Below are 23,559 nucleotides of genomic sequence, written 5' to 3' on the forward strand. Positions count from 1 at the left end.
TTATGGAATCGTGGCTGGTAAAGCCTTCACAAGCCGCCCAGGCTTCACGAAGCTTACAATTTGCAGGATAGTTTTGCCTTCATCCCCTTATTTGAGAGTTCAGAAAACTGAGCCTGCCAAGGAAGTCTAACTGAAACATGTCTCTTTAAAAGAGGGAAGACGATGCCACAGCCACGCCCCCTACTCATTAATATTGAGTTATCGTGAATATTGATGTGGGGGCGTGGCGCCTGGGCCAGCTGGGCTAACCAGCCCGGGGTTCCAGGTTTCAGACCCAGGAAAGTGACAGAAGCTGTGCCTAGGAAGAGACCCAGAGAGATCGCTGCGACCCGGCAGCCACCCAGTCTCGGGGGAGCATTGAGCTCCCCCACCCCCGGTTCCCACCCGACCCGGGGGTTCCTCTAGCATCGGCCCCACCCCCGGGGTCCCCATGGAAGCCAGCTGCGCCCCGGGAGGAGCTGGAGGAGGAGTCGGCTGAATGCCCACGGTGCGTTCGGCGCCACTGCCCTAAGGCCCCCCAGCGCCCCCGACCCGCGCCACCCCCGCCGCTCCTCCCCCGGGGCTCGCCGGGACCTGCCCCCCGGGCCGCCTGCCCGGCCCAGCCGCAGCTCGGTGCGGGGATCGCTGCCGCCCTGGAGTGAGGGAAGCGGATCCCGAAGGGGGTCTTCTGGAACCCGGCGCGATGGATGCGGTCTTGGAACCCTTCCCGGCCGACAGGCTGTTCCCGGGATCCAGCTTCCTGGACTTGGGAGACCTGAACGAATCGGATTTCCTCAACAATGCGGTAAGAACGAGAGGGTCTCGGTTCCCCTTTGCCCACAACTCTCACCCCTCTCCGCGGCGCGCCTGAAACCCCGCAAAGATCCCTAAGAGCCAAGGAGGGGGCTCGGCTCAGGGTCTCCTGGACGGACACGTGCTTAGGGCTTTAGGTTGGGGCGACTAGGTCCCTGGACTCCCCTCTAAGACCAAGACCCAAGAGCCTAGGCTCGCAGGTAGCGACCCATGCCACTTCTGAGAACTCAAAGAACACGTTGGCCTCTGGCTTCTATGGGAAAGGGACATGGAAGCGTCGAGACCACCCGAACCTCGGACACGAACTCAAGACACACCAATCCCTACCCCCACCTCCACCCCCACCGCGGGCGCCCCACTCTGCCATAGTCTTCCATCCGCCCTCCACCCACCCCAGGGTTCTGGGACCAGACTGGGCGCAGAGTGGAGGAGCTCTGTCCTGCGTCCTCTTTAGGGCCTCGGCGGCTCTGAGGCTGTGTCTCCGCTTGGGGGCGCACAATGGAGTTTTCCCAGGCCACAGGCCCGAAGCTTCTTGGGGGTCCGAGCCAGACCCAGATACCGAGCCAGACCCAGAAACTGAGGAACACTGTCCTGACCTCCCGGTGAAGTCAGGCTCAGGACCTCCCGGGAAGGGAACTGAGGGTGGTGGGTCAGGGCAGCACAGGGTGACGTTTCAGGAGAGTTTTTTTTGTATCCCTTGGCCACTGTGCTTCCTGTCCCTTAGTTCCCAGTGGTTCTGCTGAATTTGTCTCTCCCTGTGGCTTCATGACTGCCACAGGCTATGGAGTTGCTTTCCTCTCTCCTTTCCCCTCCTCTACTAAGGAAACAGATTCTCTCTTCTTTCCCTCCTCTCGTTCACTAGCGCTCAGCCCTAAGGACTCTTGGGGGAGGCAAGAGAGTGGGTCCCATCCTCAAGAAATGTGGACTGTTTGAATCATATGGGAACCCACCACCACCATAAAATGAACCATAGTTGTATGACCCCCTACACACACACACACACACACACACACACACACACACACACACACTCACGAGAATGCTAAGCACATGGGTTCCCACCTGTTTGCTTCAACCTTCTGCACTGACAAAAACTTCATCAGGCAAAGGCCAAGTCCTTGAAGGACTTAGGTGTCCTAAAGTTGGCCTAGAGTGTCCCAAGCAGCTTGATTGATGTCACCATCAGTCAGGAAGTCATAAGATGTCAGACCTCCTAGGCCTTCCTCAAGCAGCTTGGCTAGGTCTTGCTGAGGAAGGCTGTTCAAATCTTAGTCTTCTACTTCAGATCAAGTGAACTACGAGAGACCTTTTGTTTTAGGAGCAGTAGCCTCATCCTACCCGGTTTCTCCTGTGAGCATGGGCCACGCCTCTTTCTTCCCCACACAGGCCTCTGTTTCTTGATCTATAATGGGGAAAGCTGGACCAATGCTTTTTCTCAGGGTGGTTCTAGATGTTTCCCAGGAGTAAAACAACAAGAGTTTTTGGAGGGTCAGAGTGAAAGAGGTTTTTTTGGGCCAGGCCCCTTGAGGTCCAAGGGGACAGTGCAGCCTCCTGCTAACTTGACACAGCTGGGGTCAGACTGAGCTGGGCTTTCTTCTCAAATGAGATGCACAATCTTACCTGCCCTTTTCACAGCTGCTCCTCTCCCTGCTCATTGCAGGAAAGAAGCCCTGTTAGGCAACTGGACACCAGTAGGGCAAGCCCCACTAGGGCCCTCCTGCCCTTATCTGGACCAGGGTCAGATAGGTGTGGGGAAGGGGTTTCTAAGAAGTCAGAGCCCTTCCCCTGGCTAAGAATTGGGAACTCTGGAGCTGGCTGTGGTTCTGCCTCAGCTAGTGGGACAGTTCAGCCTAGTGACTTATTTTCTTCAGGACCTTGATTTCCTTATCAGAAACAGGAGACCATCTTTCCCAGTAGCATCATCCTAAAGATTTAGCGAGATTACCGTAAAGGTGAATGCAGTTTAAGGCCTGGCAAGTAAGGGACCACAGTTGACGTCTTCCAGTCACTGGATGGGGAGGCAGTGAGACTCACTCAGCAAGGAGTTGTGTGTGACCTTGAGCAAGTCTTATACCTTCTGGGGAGGGGTGTCTTCTATTTCCATGACTAGGTTCCTTACTGCAGCAACAAACACCCCTACTCCCTCTCCACTCTGCATAAGGGAGAGAGGGAGTTCTGGGGATGAGGATGGGATGGAAGTGTCTATCTCAAGATGGAAAACTGCATCTTCTCTGCTGGGTGCTTGCCTTGCCTCTGAGGCCCTCCTGCTGTTACTGTGATGCTGCCTATTCAACTCTAGAGGCAACCCTGAGAACGCAACAGCTGTCCTTCCTCCGAAAGACGCAAGACCTCCTCCTCCATCCTCTGTAGTCCCACAGCTCCTTGAGCTCTCTTGCATTGCACGCTATGGTCCTCCAGCCCTGTGCGTGCAAGAGAGAGTCTGAGTACAGATAACGGGGATGGAAGAGCAAGAGGAGAGAGGGTCTGTGTGTGTGTGTCTCTTTCCTCTGGACAGGAGAAAGGGATCTCTCTGGTTTCTCTCCAGGGAACTGACTCAAGATTTCAGAGAAACCCCAGCTGGGAGATGTGGGGAGGAGGAAGAGGGGGGGTTCTGTTGTCTCAGAGGGGAGCAGCAGGAAGTTGCAAGGATATTTGCTCAACACACCCATGCACCTCTCAGCAGCTGGGGAGGCCAGGTTTGGGGATGAGGGGACCCCAGGACCAGCCCAGAGGAAGGGCTTAGGAGGGAGGTAAGGCTGATGATCACTGCCCCACCAGGTCCCCAGCCTGACTTCTGTGAGAATGCTAGATGGAAAAGCCAAGAGGCCCCCACCCCCAGTCTTTGGAGGATTTGGGGAGATTAGAGAAGTATGTGTATTTGGATGTGCCTGTGTGGGTGGGCTTTTTGCAGCCCTCCACAGTGTGTGTGTGTGTGTGTGTGTGTGTGTGTGTGTGTGTGTGTGTTTAATTCACACGAGCAAGATGGGCCAAGGCACTATGGCCTAAGAGTGGAACCCATCAGAAAAGAATGAATAAAGAAAAACTCATTGGGAAGCTGAAATCTCAGAGCTCTTATTCAAAAGGGAGAGCTCCCCAAACACGCCACCAAAACACTGAATTTTGGAGTTCAGGGTTTGTTTATTTTTGCTTTCTTCCCTCCCCCACTTTTGAGGAAACAAGCTCCTGAGAGCTGGGACTTCATCTGTCTCCTTGATTCTGGTGCCCAACAGTTCCATACAGGGTATGGTTCAACCACTGACAGATGAATGGATGAATGAATGAATGAATGAATGAATGAATGAATGAATGAATGAGGTCCAGGTCAGGCTCCAATATTTGTGTGTGTGTGTGTGTGTGTGTGTGTGTGTGTGTGTGTGTGTGTGTGTGTTTTATATAGGGGGGTATGCAAGTGTGTATTCGGGTGTGTGGCGGTGAGAAGACAGAGACCCCTCAGAAACATCACCTTCCTTTTGAGAGAGTATCTCTCACTGGCCTGGTGCTCACTAATTAAGTGAGACTGGCTAGCCAGCCCCAGGGATCCTTCTGTCCCCACCTCCCTGGCACTGTGACTAAAAGTGTGCACCACTGGACCTACCTTTTCACATGGGTTCTGGGAATCAAACTCCAGTCCTCAGGCTTGTATGGCAAGGACTTTACAGACTTATCCATCTCCCCAGCTCCCTAGACTCTGTAAGTTTCAGAGAGAAAAGTGGAAGGTGCTAAACTCACCTGCTCCTAGCCATCAGAGTCCTGCAGCCAACACTGCCTCATGGCTTTACAAAAACCATCACCATGGTTTCCAAAGAGTAGTGATTATTTTGAGCCATTGTCATACTCTGTCCCAGGTCCCTGCAGGCGCTAGTCCAAGACAGTCTAGAGTTAGCTAGCCCATAGGGAGTTTGAACCTCCGGCTCTTGTGCCAGAACTTGAGCCTGGGTTGTCCTGTTTCTTCTTTAGATTGTTCTAGGTCTCTTAGACCTGCACTCAGCCACCTTAAGCTGTAGTCCTTTTGCAGTGCCACCACAGGGCCTTTGCACATGCTATTCCTACCACTTGAAATGCTCTGCTTCATGGGTCCCCCCCCCCCCCCGTCCTCCCACCCCAGCTCTCTACTCTCAGCTCAAATGCCTGGGGCCTCTGCTCTTCTCTGTACTTCCTTTGGCTTCTTCACAACCTGGATCCCAGTTTGCAGCTGTTTTATTGACTTTTTATATATTTCCTCCATGAAAGAGTTCCATAAAAGCAGAGACCATATTTTACACATTGCCATAAACCTAGCATAATATTGTGACGCAAAATAGGCACTGACTATAGTAAAATTCCACAATAGTGTTAAAGCCAACCTACCATTTTCAAATTAGGTAAAACGTGGAGTTATGTGTTTGTAGAGTCAGTAAAAAGTGATATATTTATAGTGGGTGGAGCTGTCACTAACAGCAAAAGAGTAGAGGCTGCACATCAAGCTGAGAACGCCCCATGGGAGATGGCTACCTGTTGCTGAGCCAGCCCCACATTCACAGAGATCTTCCCACTTTACTTGAGATGGAGCCTGAACATGAGGCAGGAGCACAGATTTGTTCATACTAAAGAGGACTTTGCTCTAGTCAAGAATTTACTGTATTTTTAGAGAAAATTCTTTTAAGGAAAAGGAAAACTGTTTAAAAAAGAAAAAAACAGTGAGGAGAACACACCAGACCTGAGTATTCAAGAGGTATGCAGGAAATTCCAGAAGTGGCCCTGGAGCCTCAGGGTCCTGACCTGACCAACCCTGAGTGTGGTAGGGATGCCCACAGAAGCCCCTAAGCCTCTCTGTCTCTACCAGGCATTCTTTTTATTATCCACTAATATACATGCCCATTCCTTCAATGGCTTGGTATTGGAGAGGCATGTTGGCAGATCCCAGGGCTACCTTCGTGAAAGAGACCCACCCAGGTCTCCAGCTACACATAGCTAAATGAGAAACTGGGAATCAGAGAGCATGGATGCCATGCTCTGCATCCTAACTGGGCCAGTGAAGAAATGAAGAAATAATGATACAGAGACACAAAAAAGCTGGGATTGGATGTGTTGGCCCTCTGATGGAGAAACTGCAGTATATACAGTTATCAGGGAAGCAGAGTTATTACACACAGATAAACAAGGAGACAGGGGTGTTACAGCTGAACAAGGAGGTAGGGTTATTATGTACAGCCATATAAGGAGGTAGACTTAGCTAATCTTGTAGGAAGACAGTCTTCAGGCTGCAAACAGCTAGGTAGAGTAAGCTACACTGGGTATTTTCTGCATACACTATCAACATTCATACTCCGACCCCAAGATGGCTTTGCCATCATCCCTCTGAAACTTACCTGGGAAAGACTTTGCCACTCCCATGGTGCTGAGGCATTTGAGTCTTTGACATGACCATGTCAACAACATACATTCAACAAGGATTTCACTGTCTTCCTACACATGGACACTGGTTGACACCATGACGTGGAGAACCTTAGGACAAGTTAGAGGTTTTGCAAGGTTTCTCCAAGGTGATCTTGCACCCCCTCCCCAATGTCTCCCACCCCTGGTGGTGAAGGTGCTATTGAGAAGCAGTTCAGTAGGCAGCATAGATAGCTTTTTCTCTTCCCTGAGCATCCAGTCAGCATCTCCATCTTCTGTACAGATGAGGAAAAGGGACTTAGAGAGTGTGTGCAACTCTTTCAGGCAAGAGTGCTCCAGGGAATCTAAAGACAGAGAGAAATGGCTAGACTAGTTCTCTTTCACGCGATCTTGTTCTGGTCCAGACTTCGTTGTGTATCCAAAAGGTTCTCCCTACATTCTCCCCAGCTGCCATCCTTAGGGTACTATGGATACCTGGAGTTTTAGAGATACAGCTGGATCTCCTGGATAGGCCCCTCTTCTCCTCTTTTTATGTCCATGCTGCGTGCTGTTCTCACAATCCTTTAGGGAACTTGTACCTTTGTTCTCTAGAGGACCCACAGATGACACCTCCCACCTTGTTTCCTATCCTCCATACACGTACCTCTTGCCATCTCTATACCCAGGGCCTCCTGGAGCATCTCTCTCAGGGACCTGGCTTGCCCTTGAACCTCTCTCAAGAAACCAGTTCCAGATGTTGGAGAACAGGCTGTTCTTCTGGAAGTCTCAGCACTCCAGGGGGGCAGGATGGATAAGGAAGATTTGGGTGGAGTTGAGTCAAGACTATGAACATTGCTTTGGCTGGAAGTCTGTATAACCCCCTTGAACAGACCCTGTGAAGCCACAACCAGTGTCAGGACCCTGAGCCAGGAGCAGAAAAAATGTGGAGGTGGGACCGTCTGGTTCAGAAGCTGGGAGGAGCAGAACATGGCCCAGAACCTTGACCTGCAAAGGAAGTGTGCCGGGAATACTAGTTTCCCTGCAAAGTCAAAGTCCTTGATTCCCTAGAACTGGACACACCATATCATCAATGAGGTTAGCTTGACTTTGAGTTGTGAGTGGATTTCCCTGTTGCCAGGCTCAGTCTGCTTCTCCCCCAGCTCTCTGGGGACAGAGCACTCAATGATGCTTCCTTGGCCCTTGGCTGTTGGCCCAGAAACCATTTCACCCTTCACAAAGAGGCTGACACATCTGAGCAGGGATGTGTGGTCTGACATAACAGCTGGACAGCAGCAGCCACTCCCTCCTTCCCCTTCCAAAAGAATAACAAAAATGAAAGCAGCAGAGGCATGAGGCAGGCTCTTAAGGCCCTCCTGGAGAGCCTGGAGGCGGTTCTCAGGCAGCGACTACAGGGCTCAAGTAGAAGAAAGCCATTCTCAGCCTGCTCCTGTGGGTTCGGCTGTGCCTGAACTGTCCTCACACCTTCAGTCACCTTCAGATTTCTCAACTTACTGTGTGATCTTAGGCACAGCCCTTTCCCTTTCTGGACCTTGACTTCCTCGTTGCTAAACTAGACTAAAGGTTTCTTGGAAGCAGAGGGTGACTTCATTAATTTTGACTATTCTCTAGTTATAGCTATAATACTTAGGAGATTTTTATTTACACTATAGGCTGACAGATGGATGAGTGGGTAAGTGGTTGCATGGATGATTGGAGAGGATGGATGGATGGATGGATGGATTGATGGATTGATGGATGGATGGATGGATAAGGAGAAGATGGAAAGAAGAAAGTAAAGATGATTGAAAGGAGGAAAGGTGAGGGAATGGATGAGTGGGTGGTGAGAGGAAAAATTAGTGCAAAGAGAGGTTGAGTAGGGCAGCAGTGGAGGAGAAATATGTAGGTAGATGGATAGAGAAAGAAAACTGTAAAACTTAGCTTTGATGGCCCTTCTTTTAAAAATATGTTTATTCATCCATTTACGCATGCATGCATGCACTCAAATATTGAACCTTACATCTCACCTCAGCTTTTCATTTTATCATGATAGCCTTTAGTGTGTGTGTGTGTGTGTGTGTGTACTACACGCATGTACCTATGCATGGTCACTTTGTGTGAGCACACATATATAGATATGTATGCACATGTGTGCATGTAGAGCTCTAGTGTTGACATGGAGTGTATTCCTCCACCTCCCTTTAACTTTAGTTAGTGAGGCAGGGTCTTTTACTAAATAAACCCAGAGTTCACAAGTCCACTTAGCCTAGCTAGCAAGTTTGTCTCCACCTCTGGAAAGCTGGGATTACAGGCTGGTCACTGTGCCTGCGTCCCTTTTATGTACTGTAGGAGAACTCAACTCTGGTCTTCATGCTTGTACAGCCAAGTATTTTATCCACTGAGCTGTCTCCCAGCCCCCAGATGTTTTTTCTAATGTAAAATACTAGAATATAAGTATTACATATCTGTGAACTCAATAGTATAATAGAAATAGCTACTTGGGAATCTACCAGCCACCTTTAGAAACATCTTGGTATCCAAAACTGCATGAGTTTGAGTAAGAAGCAAGTGGAACTCTTAAACCTACTCACTTGGACAGGATATCCAAATCCCAAAGCCCCCAGACTGAGGGTTGGCAATAAGGCCCAATCTATATAAACAGCAGGTCCAAAATCAGGTGGCAGAGAGCTGGGCAGGCCCTGGGCAACTGGCCTGTGCTTGAGGTAAGGGTGGGGTGACCATCCATGGTAAGCTTCGTACTGCTATCTCTAGGAACAAGCTTGGCTGTCCTCAGCTGCCAGAGCATGTTCCTGACTCCTTCAGACTTCTTTTCTTCCTGCCCAAAGTCAGGAAGATGGTCAAAAGTAAGGTTCTCATGAAAATTCAACTAGACTCTCTCTCTCTCTCTCTCTCTCTCTCTCTCTCTCTCTCTCTCTCTCTCTCTCTCTCTGTGTGTGTGTGTGTGTGTTTCTCCTTCTGTCTCTTTGTCTCTGTCTCTCCTCTCTCTCTCCCTCTCCCTCTCTCTCTCTGGTGTATATGTGTATGCCATGTGAAGGTCTGCAAAGAGCCAGTGTCAGTTCCCTCTTTGTACCATGTGAAGTCCAGGGATCCAACTTTAGTTGTCAGGCTTGGCATCAAGCATTTTTACCAGCTCAGCCATCTTACTGACTCTCAACTAGGAATTCTTGAAGAGGACATAGCACAAAGCCTGGTGTACAATATGCCCTCTGTGGAACGCTGCTGCTGTCACTGTCTGATGAGAAAGATGTTAGCATTTGGCCACTACCCTGGGGAAACAACCCACCTTCCCCAGTTCTGTGTGGAAGCCTTTTTAATGTATTTACTGAAGACTGGACGCAGGGCCTTGCTCATGTTAGACAAGTGCTCTACCATTCAGCTATATCCTTGGCCCTCTTTTCTTTTTAAAATTTTAAGAGAAGGTCTCTCTAAGTTATCCAGGCTGGCCTTGAACTCACTCTATAGACCATGCAGGCCCTGAACATGTGATCCTCCTGCCTCACAGTCCTTCAATACCAGACCTCCACAGAAGCACTTTTCTTTGGGTTAAGCCCCTCAGAGCTCTGTGTTTCTATGGATCAGAGCCAGGGAAGGAACAAAGCTGGGGCCCTGGGTGGAGACTCCATGTCTGGAGCAGGGGCCCATATTTTATACCAGGCCTTGAACAAGCTGTACCACGCATGTGCAGGGGTGGCAGGATCCCTCTTTCCATTCCATCAGCAGCCAGTGATGTCACAGATCCTGAGAACACAGGCTTTGGAGTCAGAGCTAAGTTCAAATGTGACCTGATCAGCTGTACGCAACACAACACAAAGCTAGGGAATGCTTCTCTGTGTGTGTGCCTTGGTTTCCTGGTTTGTAACATAAGGCTTTAATAGTACCTACTTTATTTCCTGAAGCTTAAATGAGACCCTGAAGGCAAAGAAACAGAACAGGGGCTGGCACATATATGTTCATCATTATTATTGTCACCTGTACAGTGAGGAATCCCACTTGGTCCCATGCTCAGGGGTTCTGTTTAGAAGGAGACTTGGATCCCATTGTGCACAGAGTTCAATACATGGCATTAATCAGTTGCCAGCCACTTGCATGCTGTGATAGCACAGCAGAAACAGAATTCTTGGAGCTAAATGACCTAGGCAGGTTTCCTGGAGGAAGCAGCATGTGCGTTGGGTCTTAGATGATGGGAGGGGTGGGGATGAGAAGATAAAAAAGAATTCCAGGCATAAATAGAGGAAGTGACAATCTTACTAGTTTGAGAGAGGAGAAGAAGAACCTGTTATCTTAGACTTTGATGTGCTGCTAGGGAGCTGCCAGGGTTTTGTTTTGGTTTTTTTGTTTGTTTGTTTGTTTGTTTGGTGGTGGTGGTTTTTGTTTTGATTTTTTCAGCAGGGTTCAGGGAGCCAGTGATAGTTCTGGCCTGGACAATATGATGGCCCCAGCAGCTTTGACCTTTCTTGGTGCTGGAGGTCCAGAGTCCATTAAAGCATCTTAGCTATCAAACTGTCTGAATGATCAGGGGTTTTCCTCTAGAGGAGACAGAGCAATGGGCTTTCCCAAATGAGGCCCAGGGGTAGCATGAGGTAGCAGTGAGCTGGGTCCTTCCTCTCTCCAGTAATCACAGCCCCACTCCTAACTCTGTGACCTGATGTGACTCTCCCCCTGGGACAGGAGCACCAGTCCCTAGTTCCTTTGGCCCTTTCATCACAACACCAGAACCCAAGACAGCTCCACCCTTGCAGGGGGATAAGCCATCTCTCTTTAGGGCTGGGGTCTCTCCCAAGCTATGTCCTGTCTCTTGGCCCAACCTCAGGACTCTAATGGTATTCTATCCTGTCCAATAACTCAGACCCCTCCAATGTTAGACAAAGCATGTCCCTGTGAAGCCCAGGGGACTGGACAGATTTGAATCCCATCCTTGAGCCAAGCCTAGCCTGGCACACCACCCGATTGGCTCTCCCAGCCCTCAGCTGGGACAGGATGCCCAGAGATCTTCTCCAGAGAGGACGCCCAGCTCTACCCTCTGCCTTCACCCCTCTCTCTCCAGCACTGCAAATCAGTTCCACATTTGGGGTCTGGCATGCTGTATCCACTCAGAACTCTCCCCTCCCAGACAGCCTGGGCTCCCACAAGGTCAACCCAACCCACGGGGGTCTGTGTAGAAAAGAACACTTGCCTTTGACAACCCCTGAAGAAGACTGAGGGGCTGGACCGTGGTGAGAGGATCAGAAGGATGCCAGGCTCTCCAGAAAAGGATGAGAAAGGGCAGGGGGTAGGGCTGAGGCCTAGCCTCAGCAAGCAGATGCAGGGTGAGGGGTGGGGGTGGTGAGGGAAGCTGAGAGGTAGTTCCCAGCTCAGCACATTCCTGAGACATCTGGCTGAGCTGGAAGAGCCCCAGCTGGCCTGAGAGCTGCTCCAGTTTCTTTACTCTGATGTCAGGCAGGACCGGCACTCCCCACCCCTCACAGAGTCCTACTGGCCTGGAGTCCATGAGATTGAGTTCTGGAGCCCCTCCAATCCAAGACCCCAGCACTTGGAGAACAAGAAAGTCCCCTGGTGCAATAGAGGGAAGAGTAGGCCTGACTAGGGTGTTAGGGGGCCACTGTGGAAGGCTGAGGACCTGCCCATCTACTGATTCAAGAAAGTTCTTCCAGTGGCAGTGGTGGCAGCTGCCTTTAATCCCAGCACTCAGGAGGCAGAGGCAGATGGATCTCTGTGAGATCGAGGCCAAGCCTGGTCTACAGAGTGAGTTCCAGGACAGCCAAGGCTACACAGAGAAACTGTGTTTCGGAAAACCAAGAAAGGAAGGAAGGAAGGAAAGTAGGAAGGAAGGAAGGAAGGAAGGAAGGAAGGAAGGAAGGAAGGAAGGAAGGAAGGGGAAAGAAAGCCACTTCCTTGGTTCATGTCAGTCCCTCCCTTCTCCTTGGCAGGAAGAGAGAGATGTATAATGCTGCACTAGGTGCCTTGCCTTGAATTGTGTAACCCTGAGCAAGTCCACACCATCCCTGCCCCTGCATTTTCTTTGCCTGCCATGACTACATTGAATGAGCATCTTCCGTATTCCCTGCACTGATGAAAGCGCTTTACAAATGTTTTCTCCTTCACTTCTCCTAGCAACCTGGTGCTGTAGGATAGAAGTACCCCTGCTGCATAGCTGAGACAGACACTTAGAGAGGTGAAGTACCTGGCACCAGCTACACACCATATAGCAGATAAGGCCTGTCTGTCTCTCTGTTCATAACCCCTGAGTGCATCACCCTGGCAATAATAGGAGGTGGGCCTTATGGTGCTTCAAATTATGATTTCTTTTGGCTAGAAAGATGCTCTTCAAGGAGGACAAGGATAGGCATTAGTCACACACTGGGTGGGGAAAGAAGGCAGGGCAACTGGCTTGGGTGCATATGCTGGGTTAGGAGTCACCCCTTGAAGGCCTAGAGAAGTCCAGAACCCCGACACTGAAGTCATAGCCTAATTCCCAGGAGAACCCAAGGGTCCCACACCTTCCCAGAAGGAAGGGAGGATATAAGGAGAGAAAATGCCACTTGTTCCAAAAATAAAACCTGAGGACAACTCAGACAGGCTGGGCCTTGAGGAAGCCAGAAGCTGAAGAGTGAATGTGCCGAGGAGGGGAAAGAGGCCAGGAGAATTGCAGCCAGAGCCAAGTGCTAGGCTCCAGCCTAGAAGATCTTCCAGCTGGTCAGGAACCAAAAAAGAGCAGATCCAGCTAGCTGACCAGCAGGCCCCATGTATACTCACAGAACTGGCCTGCACCCTAGGGCTGCCTCTCCAACGCTGAGTGGGGTCTGTGCACCCTACATAACTGGTCTGTCTTGGCTTAAACACAAAAAGGCCTTAGGCCAGAACAACATGAAAAAATGGATATAGCACACCACCACCCCTTCCCCCAGGGAGGAACCCAAGGAGGGAGTTCAGGCCAATGGAAACTCTGCCTGGAGCAGGAGTGGGGTGGCAGCAGAGCAGAATTCAGGACACTCATTCTGGATGCTGTATTGCAGAAGAGGGGGGGCCTCAGACCATTAGCTTGTTGGCACATGCCTTCATTCGCCCACTCAGCTAGTCTCCAAACACCTGCATTCTACCTGAGCATGCACAAAAGAACTGAGCCCAGCAGCCTGGGCACAGTACCCCATGGCTATAATCCCAATACTTGGGAGGCTGAGACAGGAGGATTGCAAGTTTGAGGTCATCCTGGACTACATATCAAGACTTGATCGGAAAAGGGGATGAGGGAAGGATTACACACAACTAGTCAGAGGCAACATGAATGGATCATTCCAAGCTACCCTGTGGAATTTAGACTCTATTCTAGGGGCACTTGAGAGTTATGGATGGATATTGAGCAGGGGAATGACATGGTTGTTTTAGAGTTTAGGAGATCACAACTCTAGAAAGTGATCACACTTCCAAATATGGACCTACTTCCATGTCAGAAAGTCTTTCTAGAATGGGAAACTGGCCTGCTTGCTCATCTCTCCAGTCTGCAGAGCTGAACACAGTGATAATTTGGTAAAGGCCAGACGAAGGTGTGTGTGGTAGGCAATGAGGGTGACTGCTTGCCTTTATTCTCCAGAGGTTCCCAATGCCAACTCCAGCACTTGGTTTTCAGTGTCCTGAGCTGTCCCGAAGACATCCTCTGTCTAGTGCATATGGTCCAGCCTCTCCAGCAGTCAGATCATGGGCTCTCATCCCTCAGTGGTGCCAGTCACAGCTAATCTGGAGCTTTGGGCAGTGTCACTCACTTCCATAGCTTCCTCCTGCCCAGACAGTGCCTGGCACCTGCATCAGAGTTAGGCCACAGCAAAGGCTGCCTTGTCAGATGACGGGGGTTAACTGGGAACCTGAGGGACCTGTGGCCTAACGAGGGCAGGGTTACTGGTGACAGAAGGGAAAAGTAGATGACTAGACTACCAGGCTGGGGACTGCAGAGGCGGTATATGCCCTTCTAGGACCTTGCTTGGCATAGAAGTAGCCTGCAGTGGGTGCCAGCTTACCCACGCTCCTCTTTTTCCAGCATACACTGGCACAAAAAAAAGCTCCAGTCTCCACAACAACCACTCCTCCAATACCAGCTGTTATTGTCCCAGCCCCAAACAAAGCTGGGACTCCTAAATCTTCTCTTGCTTGGGCTCACATGATTTGGTCAGCTCAGGCACATGACCTAGTGTACTGGGCTTTTAGGCCTGGGAGCATGTGAGATGTGGCATGTGGCCTTGTGTTTATGTGAGCCTGTAAGGAATGACTTCACACGTGAGTGTTTCTTGTGTTTTTTATTGTTTTGGTTTTTGAGCTAGGTCTCCCTATGTAACCCTGACTGACTCTAAACTCACAGAGATCCACCTGCCTCTGCCTCCCAGGTGCTGGTATTAAAGGCATGCATTGCCACACCTGGTCTTTGGTGGTTTTGTGGTAGTGGTGGTGGAGCCCAGGGCCTTGTGCACACTTAAATGCTCTAACCCTGAGCCACGTCCCAAGCCCTTTGAATTGCTGTCCATCTATCCCATCTGATAAATGTCCTCACTGAGCTCCTGTTACTGCCTGATAGTGTACGCCTATGTAAACTGGGGTGGTGGTAGTACACATATGATAGACCCTGTGCAAGACAAATCTCAATGCATCAGTTGTGGGCATGGAGTGGTCTGCATCTCTCATTGTGTCATGTCAGAGAAATGGAGATTTCCTGCGTGGAACCCCCCTCCCTGGCCAAGTCTGTGCTGCAATGCACTCATAAGCAGGGGTACACTTGTGTACACATGCACTCACAGAAGCATTCCTGTGTATTTGGACTTAGGTTGTATGGTTAATAGGTCAATAGGAGAAAAACAGAACACCTCTGCACTCTCCTTTCTTAGCTTGTAGAAGAAAAGTTGATAGTGAGGGTAATTAGAACTGCAGACTCTCTGTAACTCTCACACTGCCAGGAGGGCTCCAGGAAGGCTTTACCCCTTCTAGGCCCAGAGAAGCTAGGCAAAGATAAGTGGACTCTTCCTTCTGCCCCTAATACCTTACTTCAGGAGGGATACAAATTATAACCCAGTAGAAACCTGGGCAATCCACCTAACATTGCCTGGGCCTCAGGGCAGAGCCAGATAGATAGGTCTCCATCTGGAGCCTCCTGAGTTTGGGCCCAATGTCCATTCCCTTTTGCCAGGCAGCTAAGAGCCTAGCTCTTGAAGACAAGTGGTTAGTCTCTTAGGGCCCCCAAAGACCTGGCTGATGATGCTTAAGGACAAAGAGATCTCCTGACAACTGGGGACCCAGGAGCTCACTTCCCCTCTTTGCAATCTTGGCTGTGTGCCCCCTCACCCAGCTCCCACCCACACTGGACACAGCGGTGACTCACAGTGGTAGCCCTTGGGCTTGAAATGGAGACAATTATCTAGTGGTCACTAGGCAAGTAACCGTCCGGGAATGTATGGGTCAGTGTGTTAGGGGATGAGAGGCATCTGCCACAGCAGCCCTCCCCGGGAAGAGAAAGAGGGAGATGTGAGAGAACTCTCCTCCCATCTCTTCCCAGAGCTCACTTTCTCAGAAGGAATGTTCGCTGGGGGTTTCCCCAACCCCTCATCCCATTGCTCAGTCTGGACCAATTTAGGTCTCCCCTACCCAGCACAGACTCAGTCTGTCTGGATCAGGTGTTGGGGTAGAAACCAGGACCGGGGTGCAGGCGTCAGAGGACGAGAGGCTTGGGGGAAGGGGCGCGCAAGTGGCAGTTAGCACGCATTCTCCAGCCGGCCGCTGAGCCCAGATATCTTTTATGTCTGCACTGACCCTTGTGGAAAGGTTAAGGAAAAGAGCTTATTCTGTACAACCCTGGGAACGTCCCCTCTCACACCAGGGGCTAGTGCCTTGCGGCCCCTCCGTGCCACCCAATGGTAAGATTACTGGAAGAGGGGGTGGGGCAGAGCTAGAAGGGAGTTGCTCTCTCCCCATTCGCCTCTCGTCACGGGTGGCCACGCGACTGATTAGGGTCTCCGGATACCGCGGAATTGCTATCTCCGCACTGCCCCAATCACAGACCAAGAACAGGCTGTACTTCCCCAACGCCACACACAACCCCCACCCCCACCCCGGGCAGGCTTCCCGGTCTAGAACCCTGCTCTGCGCAGGCGCGCTCTGAGCCAGGCGGGCGGTGGCTCGCTGTCTCCTCTCATTGGCCGGGAGCTTCTCCTCTCTCACCAATGAGCAAGCGAGATTCCCGTGAGGGGCGGGGCCCAAGAAGCCAGTTTAGCCACGTAACTGCGGCGCGGGGCGAGCTGGACCACTTATCCACCTCTGAAATTTAAAGGGTGGGCGGTTGAGCTGCGGCGCCAAGGGGAGGCGCAGCAGCCGGGGAGGTGGGGTGCGGGCCTGAGAGCCCGAGGGCTGGGGACCTCTTCTTCCAGAGAGTAGAGCCGGCGCCGGCTGCGCGTGGCGGCCGAGAAGGAGCTGATATTGGCACAAGTGTAGGAAAAAGTCTTTAAGGAGGAGGGAAACGTCTCCTTCCCTGGCTTCCCATCCCCGTCGCCTGTATGAAAAGGCACCCCCGAAGACTGCCCACCCTAGCAGAACAGCGCTGGCATAAGACCCTCTATGAACTCCTGGCCACCGGCCTCTCTCCGCCAGCTCCACCCCCATTTTCCATCAGACAGTCTAAGTCTGATTCTTGTGTGTCTATGTTAGCCGGGGGGGGGGGGGGGACGGGGAGAGGGATAGCGAGAGAGAGCGACTAGGGCCAGAGCTGGGGAGGTTTGAAGTCTCTAGAGAGAGCTTTACGGGGATGGAGGGAGGTGATCAGAGAACACAAGGGCAATTCCTTCCCCTCAGCTCAATCCCAGAGCTGCGGAGACCCCCCGCCCGAAATATTGGCTACTCACTGTGTGACTGTGGGTAAATGGCTTCCTCTCCCTGGACCTTAGCTTTCTCATTAGTAAAAAGGGTTGAGGGACATAGACCATTAACTTTCTCAGGTTGTCTGCTTCCTGCTGTCTCGAACCATAACTGATGTGTATGTCCGAGAGGCCAGACATCAAATAGAAATAGGCTACGGTATTCAGTGAGCAGCTACTGGTGGCAAGGCTCCCATGAGAGGCAGATGAGTCTAGGTGCGATGTGACACGACCACCATCCTCCCGGCACTCCAGGAACCCTGGGCAAGGAGAACTGAGCGCGGGAGCGTCCTCCACCCCACCCTGCCTGCCCCTTGGCCGCCCTCCTCTTCCACTTGGCTCCCACCGTTCGGGAAGCTCTAGCCTGCTGAGCTTTGGCTGCTGTTTCTAGCAGGTGGGGTGGGGGCGCCTCATAACACCCGGCCGACTGAGGCCCCTTAGCAAGTTCCTTTGGGTATCCCAAAAGGGGTCATTCTTGTTCATCTTCCTGAAACTGGAAACTTCAGGGACCCCTATCCCAGACTGGAGGGTGCTGGCTCTCCTCTCCCAGGCCCCCGGGAAGGGACTTGGCAAACCCTTATCGCCTGCGGAGCAGCTGCTGGAGAAATACTGTAGCCGCTGACTCACGGCTCTTCCAGCTCTGCGCAACCCCCTCCCCTGGGCCCCATCGCAGCCTTGGAGAGAGTTCCCCACGCACACCGAGTTCGGCTGGAAGGAAGCGCCCCCATCTGGGATGGCCTGGTTCTGCCGCGGATGTGGACCTCTCAGTGCTGGCTGGGGATAATGGTCGTTGGTGAGGAGCATATATCTAAAGCGTTTCTGTCTGGATTCTCGGTTGTTGTAGGGACATGTTCAGCCCCTGATCTCTTTTACCGCACCACCCAGGCGCTCCTGAACAGCTAATACACCAGTGGCCTTGCTCTGAGACGCAAGGCTCTGCCCCTGCACCACTACTGAATGAGTGTCTAGCATGTGAAATAGGGCACAGACTGGTCTCCTGGAGTACACAGTCAGGCAGCAGTCAGGAAGAGGTATCTGGCGACTGGAGAAGACCTGGGCAGTGAGGACCTTGGACAGTTTCTGGTTTTATCTAGCTTCCGGGCCCCAGATTCCCTATCGGTCAGATCAAATGCAAAGCACTATCTTTGCTCCTTGGGGAATGGTGCCGCTTAAATGAAGTCCGGGGTGGGGGAGGGGGGCCGTGGCTCAGTTGGTGAGGGTGGCTGCCTAGAATGCACAGGGCCTTGGGTTCCATCTCCAAAGGCAAAAGGATCAGAAACTCAAGGTCATCGTAGGTTACAGAGAGGGTGGGGGATATAGGAAAGCACTTTGGGAGATTTAAATAAAAACAAAAATCTTAATGATTCCTGGGAGAACAGAAGTGGGACTGCAGGATTCGCTTTGTCCTGGAGTCTCCTATCGCACTTGTTCGGAGGGGAAACTCAAACCATCTCCCTCTATAGACTCTAAACTCTTGCCCAGCGTTTAGAGGCTGCTGTTTCATAGTAATAACTACCAGAGTGTTGAGCACTTACTACCCACCAAGTGCTGTTGTGAGTGCTTCATGTATATTCCCTGGCTTTATTCTCACAATCATATGAAGTGAGTACTAAGCACCTGACCCACACTTGATCCCTGTGGCAATGCTATAGGGTGGGAACTATGTTTCCCACTTCTGGATGAGGAAACTGAGACACAGAAAAGTTAAAAAAAAAAAAAAAAACAGCACGAAATGGAGCTAAGACTTGAAAACAAGTCTACATGGTTGTAGCCCTTGCTCATTCATTCCTGGCTCCTCAAAGATAGCTCATCTGGTGCTGAGCCTTATCCTGAAGCAGAAGGCACTGGACATCCCTGCCTCCTGCGGACAGGCTCCTAACAGTTCAGGACACAGAAAGCAGATGACTCTGGAGCCAACCCCACAGAGCCAGTCCTTTGCATTGACCAGGTGGTAATACGGAGCCTAAAGCAACCCCTACCCATTGTCATTCAGCCAACCCACAAAATCATTCATGAACAATAGTCATGCTGTGTTGCACATCTATTGACTCCAGGGGAAAAAAAGCATCTACTGTGTGTTGACCCTGGAGTGTTTTATTGATGATATGACGTTTGTTGACTTATGGCAGTTTGAGAGACTGTCCTAAACCTTTACTCATATGTGGCTTAATTCCCACAATAACCTTAGCAAATGGAAACTATTATCAGCCCCATTATATACAGAGGAGGTTAAAACATGGGCTAGCTAGGGGCTGGAGACCTGGCTTAGAGCACTGTCTGCTCTTCCAGAGGACCCAAGTTCAATTCCCAGCACCCACATGGCAGCTCACAACTGTAACTCCATTCTAGGGGATCTGGCTCCCTCAATGGGCATACCAACTGCAGGCAAAACACCAATGCACATAAAATGATAATAAATATATTTTTAAAAACATGGGTTAACTAGCTTCCCACAATTACTATCAAAAATTTTATGTTTATTTCCAAGAAAGGGATTTGACATCTTTACCAAGCATATGCATAACTGAGATTAATATTTCACCAGTTTTTTTACTTCAGTATGTGTGATGCATTCTGATATTTTCTACTTACTTTGTATTTTATTCTGTGCTATTTTTTTCTTAAATTATGGTCATAAATGCCCACACAGACAGGGGGCCAGTTTAGATGATTTAGATCTTACAAAGCACTTGCTTTGCATACACGGCACCCCAGATGAAAATTAAAATTATGCTTTTACCTACATGTAGAAGCTTAAAGAGCTGATTGGTGGAAGTAGAAAGCAGAATAGTAGTTGCCAGCAGCTTGGCCTGGCAGGGAAAACGGGCTGGAGAGAGTGGGCCGTGGGGACAGGCACACTGTGACAAAGGAGTGGGGATCTAATGTGGGCTTCTGTGGTTGACAACGATTAATTATACACATCAAAATAGCTAGCAGACAGCATTTTCAATGCTCCACCAAAAAAGGACATGTGTTTAAGGTGATGGATATGCCCCATTAACCCAATCTGTGCATTGTGCATTGGCACGTGTAATGAAATGTCAAAGTCTGCCCCATAGATATGTACAATTATTGTGTGTCAAGGAAAATTTTCTAAGTATATTTTTAAAGTTTTGGTCATGACCCACTAAATTGATTTCATAACCTATTAGTGAGTCACCACTTGCAGCTTACACAGACCGAGTCAACAGCTGACAGGATGGAGGCCAGGATGCAAACCTCAGTGAGACGGCTCCACAGCCATGCCTTGGGATAAAGTACAGCTTGGGCAGGCATGGTAGGTGCCTGAAACTCAAGAGACTCAGACAGGAAGATCATGAGATTGAAGCCAGCCTGGACTACATAGCAAGTCCCTGTCTCAAAAATCAGACAGGAGGGCTGGAGAGAGGGCTCAACAGTTAAGAGCACTTGTTGCTCTTGCAGAGGATCCAGGTTTGATTCTCAGTACCCATATGGGAGCTAGCATCTATCTGTAACTCCAGTTCCAAGGGATCCAAAGCCCTCTGCTGGCACCTTCTCCAAGGACACCAGGCAGGTACAGAGTGCACTTACATACATGCAGGCAAAGTACTCATATACATAAAATAATTTACATAAAAATAAAAGGCAGACAGATAGTAGGTTGGGGAATAATAATTCAGTTGCCTCAACCAGAAAAACTTGGGTCCCGAAACCTGGGATAGGGGTTTTGAGGGAATGAGGAGATGACAGACACACAGACAGTGAAGCTAGGAGGGATTAGATGGGGTTCTGCTCCCATTACTGTTGTAACCTGAAATCTCAGTATGTTTATTAAGCACAGCACAGGGGAGGAGGTGGTCAGCTAGTCTGGGTAGGAGGGTTCGGTAGGTTTCTTAGGGAGCAGTCTTAGACTGTACACACCTGGAGGAGGAAGCTGCAGTTGCTAGTCTTTGCCCACACTGATCAATAACTCATAAACTCTCATACCCGGACTCCCAAGAAAAGCTTTGCCCTTTCTTTTTAGCCTTTGTCAATTGTCCCATGGGACTCAGGTCTTGAAGTCCATGATATGGGTTTGCCCATGCCAAAATACACATTTAGTCAGTGAAAGGTTCAGGCATTATGCTAGCCTGCCCCTGTTACCTGGTGGAACAGGCAGTACCCTGGTCAGCCCAAGGTTCCATGGGAACTAAGTCTGCACGCAGATACAGAGGACCCCTTTAAAAGATAGGCCCCTGCCCATTTACGTTCTCTGTTCCCTCTCTCTGTTCCCCTCTCTCTGTTTCCCCGCTCTGTTTCCTCTCAGCTTCCTTTCTCTCTCACCTATGTGCTCTCTCTATAGCAACCGGCCATGGCGGTCAGCTATTTACCCCTGTTCCTCTTCTTAGTCTCCCCATTCTGCCGGGCCTTATAATTAACTTATAGTCTTATGTCTCATGTCTCAGCATTTCTCTTTTCTTCTTTTTAAACAAAAGAATAACAGTCAGGACTTCACTCACTCAGGGCTGTCTCTATTCCTACTTCAGTCAGTAACATTCATGAGAACCTGAGTTAGATCCCTTCAACTCCCTTAAAAGGGGCATGGTACCTCATGCCTATAATCTCAGACAGGAGAATTGCACCAGCTAGCCTCACCCACTTGGTGAGTTCCAAGCCTGTATCAAAACCCCAGGTGGTGGGAAAGGCTGGAGAGAGGGCTCAGCAGTTAAGACCACTAGCTGCTCTTGCAGAGGACTCTAGTTTGGCTCCCAATACTTACATGTGGGCTCACAATCATCTTTAACTCCAGTTCCAGGGGATCAGATGCCCTCTGCAGACTTCCATGGGAAACAGGCATATATGAGGTACACAAACATACTTGTAGGCAAAACACTCATACATACAAAATAAAAACAAAGAAAAAACTTTAATCAAGGTGTGTGGAACTGCAGGATTCCAAGGTTTCCTGTGCTGGGCAGCAGGACTTAGGCCATTGTCACATTACCTCTGCTGCCTGAGTCCATTTTCCAGTCCACCCATGTCCTTCATAGGCATTATTTGTGACTTTTGTACTGTCTGTCTGTTTGCAACCCTCCCTGGGTGTGTGTCTGTGTGTGTGTGTGTGTGTGTGTCTGTGTATGTGTGTGTGTGTCTGTGTATGTGTATGTGTGTGTGTGTGTGTGTAGGCCAGAGGGCAACCTGGCTTTTCAGGTTCCATCCACTTTGATTTTAAAAGTGATTTATTTGTTTTTATTTAATGTGTATGAGTATTTTGCTTTCATGTTTGTATGTGCTCTATATATTTGTGCTTGGTCCCTATGGGTCAGGAAAAAGCATCAGATTCTCTGGAACTGGAGCTACAGATGGTTGTAAGCCACCATGTGGGTGCTGGGAACCAAACCTGGGTCCTCTTCAAGAGCCACAAATGCTCTTAACTGCTCAGCCATCTCTCCAGACCCTAATTAAAACTAACTAACTAAATAAATAAATACAAACTTTAAAAGTGAGGAAGTTGGTGAGATTGTTCAGTGAGTAAAGTCACTTGTCTGCATGCCTAGCAGCCTGAATTTACTCCTACAATTCCCCATAAAGATAGAAGAATATGGGGCTGGAGAGATGGCTCAGTTGTTAAGAGCACTCTGCCTGCTCTTCCAAAGGTCCGTGGTTCCATTCCCAGAAACCACATGACGGGACCCATGTGTATTGAGATCTGGTACCCTCTTCTGGCCCGCAGGCACACATGTAGGCAAACACTGCAAACAACCCCACAAAGTTATCCTCTGACCTCCACACATGTGCTGTGGCATGCAAGTCTACACACACACACACACACACACACACACACACACACACACACACACACACACACACACACACACACACACACTATGATGATGACATTTTTTTTTTTTTTTTTTTTTTTTGAGAAGTGTCTTTCTATATAGCCCTGCCTGTTCCGGGACTCACTATATAGACCAGTCTGCCCTCAAACTCACAGAGAGCCACCTGATTCTGTCTCCTGAGTACTGGGATTAAAAGGGTGTACCACTATGCCCAGCAACAAAAAATTTAAAAAGAAGAAACAATGAGAGTTGGAGCTGTTGAAGCTGGCCATAGGGAGAATGCGGTGACATCATGGTGTGAATGGTAGGGAGAAAAGAATGAAGAGGTGACTATCACAGCTGTACCTGTATCCCCTCTCCAAGCCAAACTGAGTTCTTCCTCCCTCCCCAGCACTTCCCGGAGCACCTGGACCACTTTGTGGAGAACATGGAGGACTTCTCCAATGACCTGTTCAGCAGTTTCTTTGATGACCCTGTGCTGGATGAGAAGAGCCCTCTACTGGACATGGAACTGGATTCCCCTGCTCCAGGCATCCAGGCTGAGCACAGCTACTCTCTAAGTGGGGATTCTGCACCCCAGAGCCCCCTTGTACCCATCAAGATGGAGGACACCACCCAAGGTAAGATGTGCAAGAGCCCAGGAGGGAGGAAGCTTCTGGGGGGGAACCAAAGCAGCCTGAGACTCCCAGGGCATCTGCCTGCAAAACCCTTCCAGCAAGGTGCAACTCCTG

At 50.1% G+C, this 23,559-nt stretch overlaps 1 protein-coding gene across 2 annotated transcripts in view; it reads left to right on the top strand.

The window, feature by feature from the left end:
• Nucleotides 1-249: 249 nt before the first annotated feature.
• Nucleotides 250-23,559, top strand: part of Creb3l1 (cAMP responsive element binding protein 3 like 1) — a 43,553-nt gene continuing 20,243 nt past the window's right edge. Inside the window, exons 1-2 of one of the 2 annotated variants that reach the window (XM_027422486.2) lie at nt 250-784; nt 23,220-23,448. In XM_027422486.2, the coding sequence (XP_027278287.1) occupies nt 683-784; nt 23,220-23,448 (331 nt within the window). In that variant the 5' untranslated portion in view covers nt 250-682. The remainder of the gene's footprint in view (nt 785-23,219; nt 23,449-23,559) is intronic. The other variant, XM_027422487.2, reaches the window with a different exon arrangement.

Source organism: Cricetulus griseus, chromosome 6 (assembly GCF_003668045.3).
Source record: "Cricetulus griseus strain 17A/GY chromosome 6, alternate assembly CriGri-PICRH-1.0, whole genome shotgun sequence".
Taxonomy (NCBI): domain Eukaryota; kingdom Metazoa; phylum Chordata; class Mammalia; order Rodentia; family Cricetidae; genus Cricetulus; species Cricetulus griseus.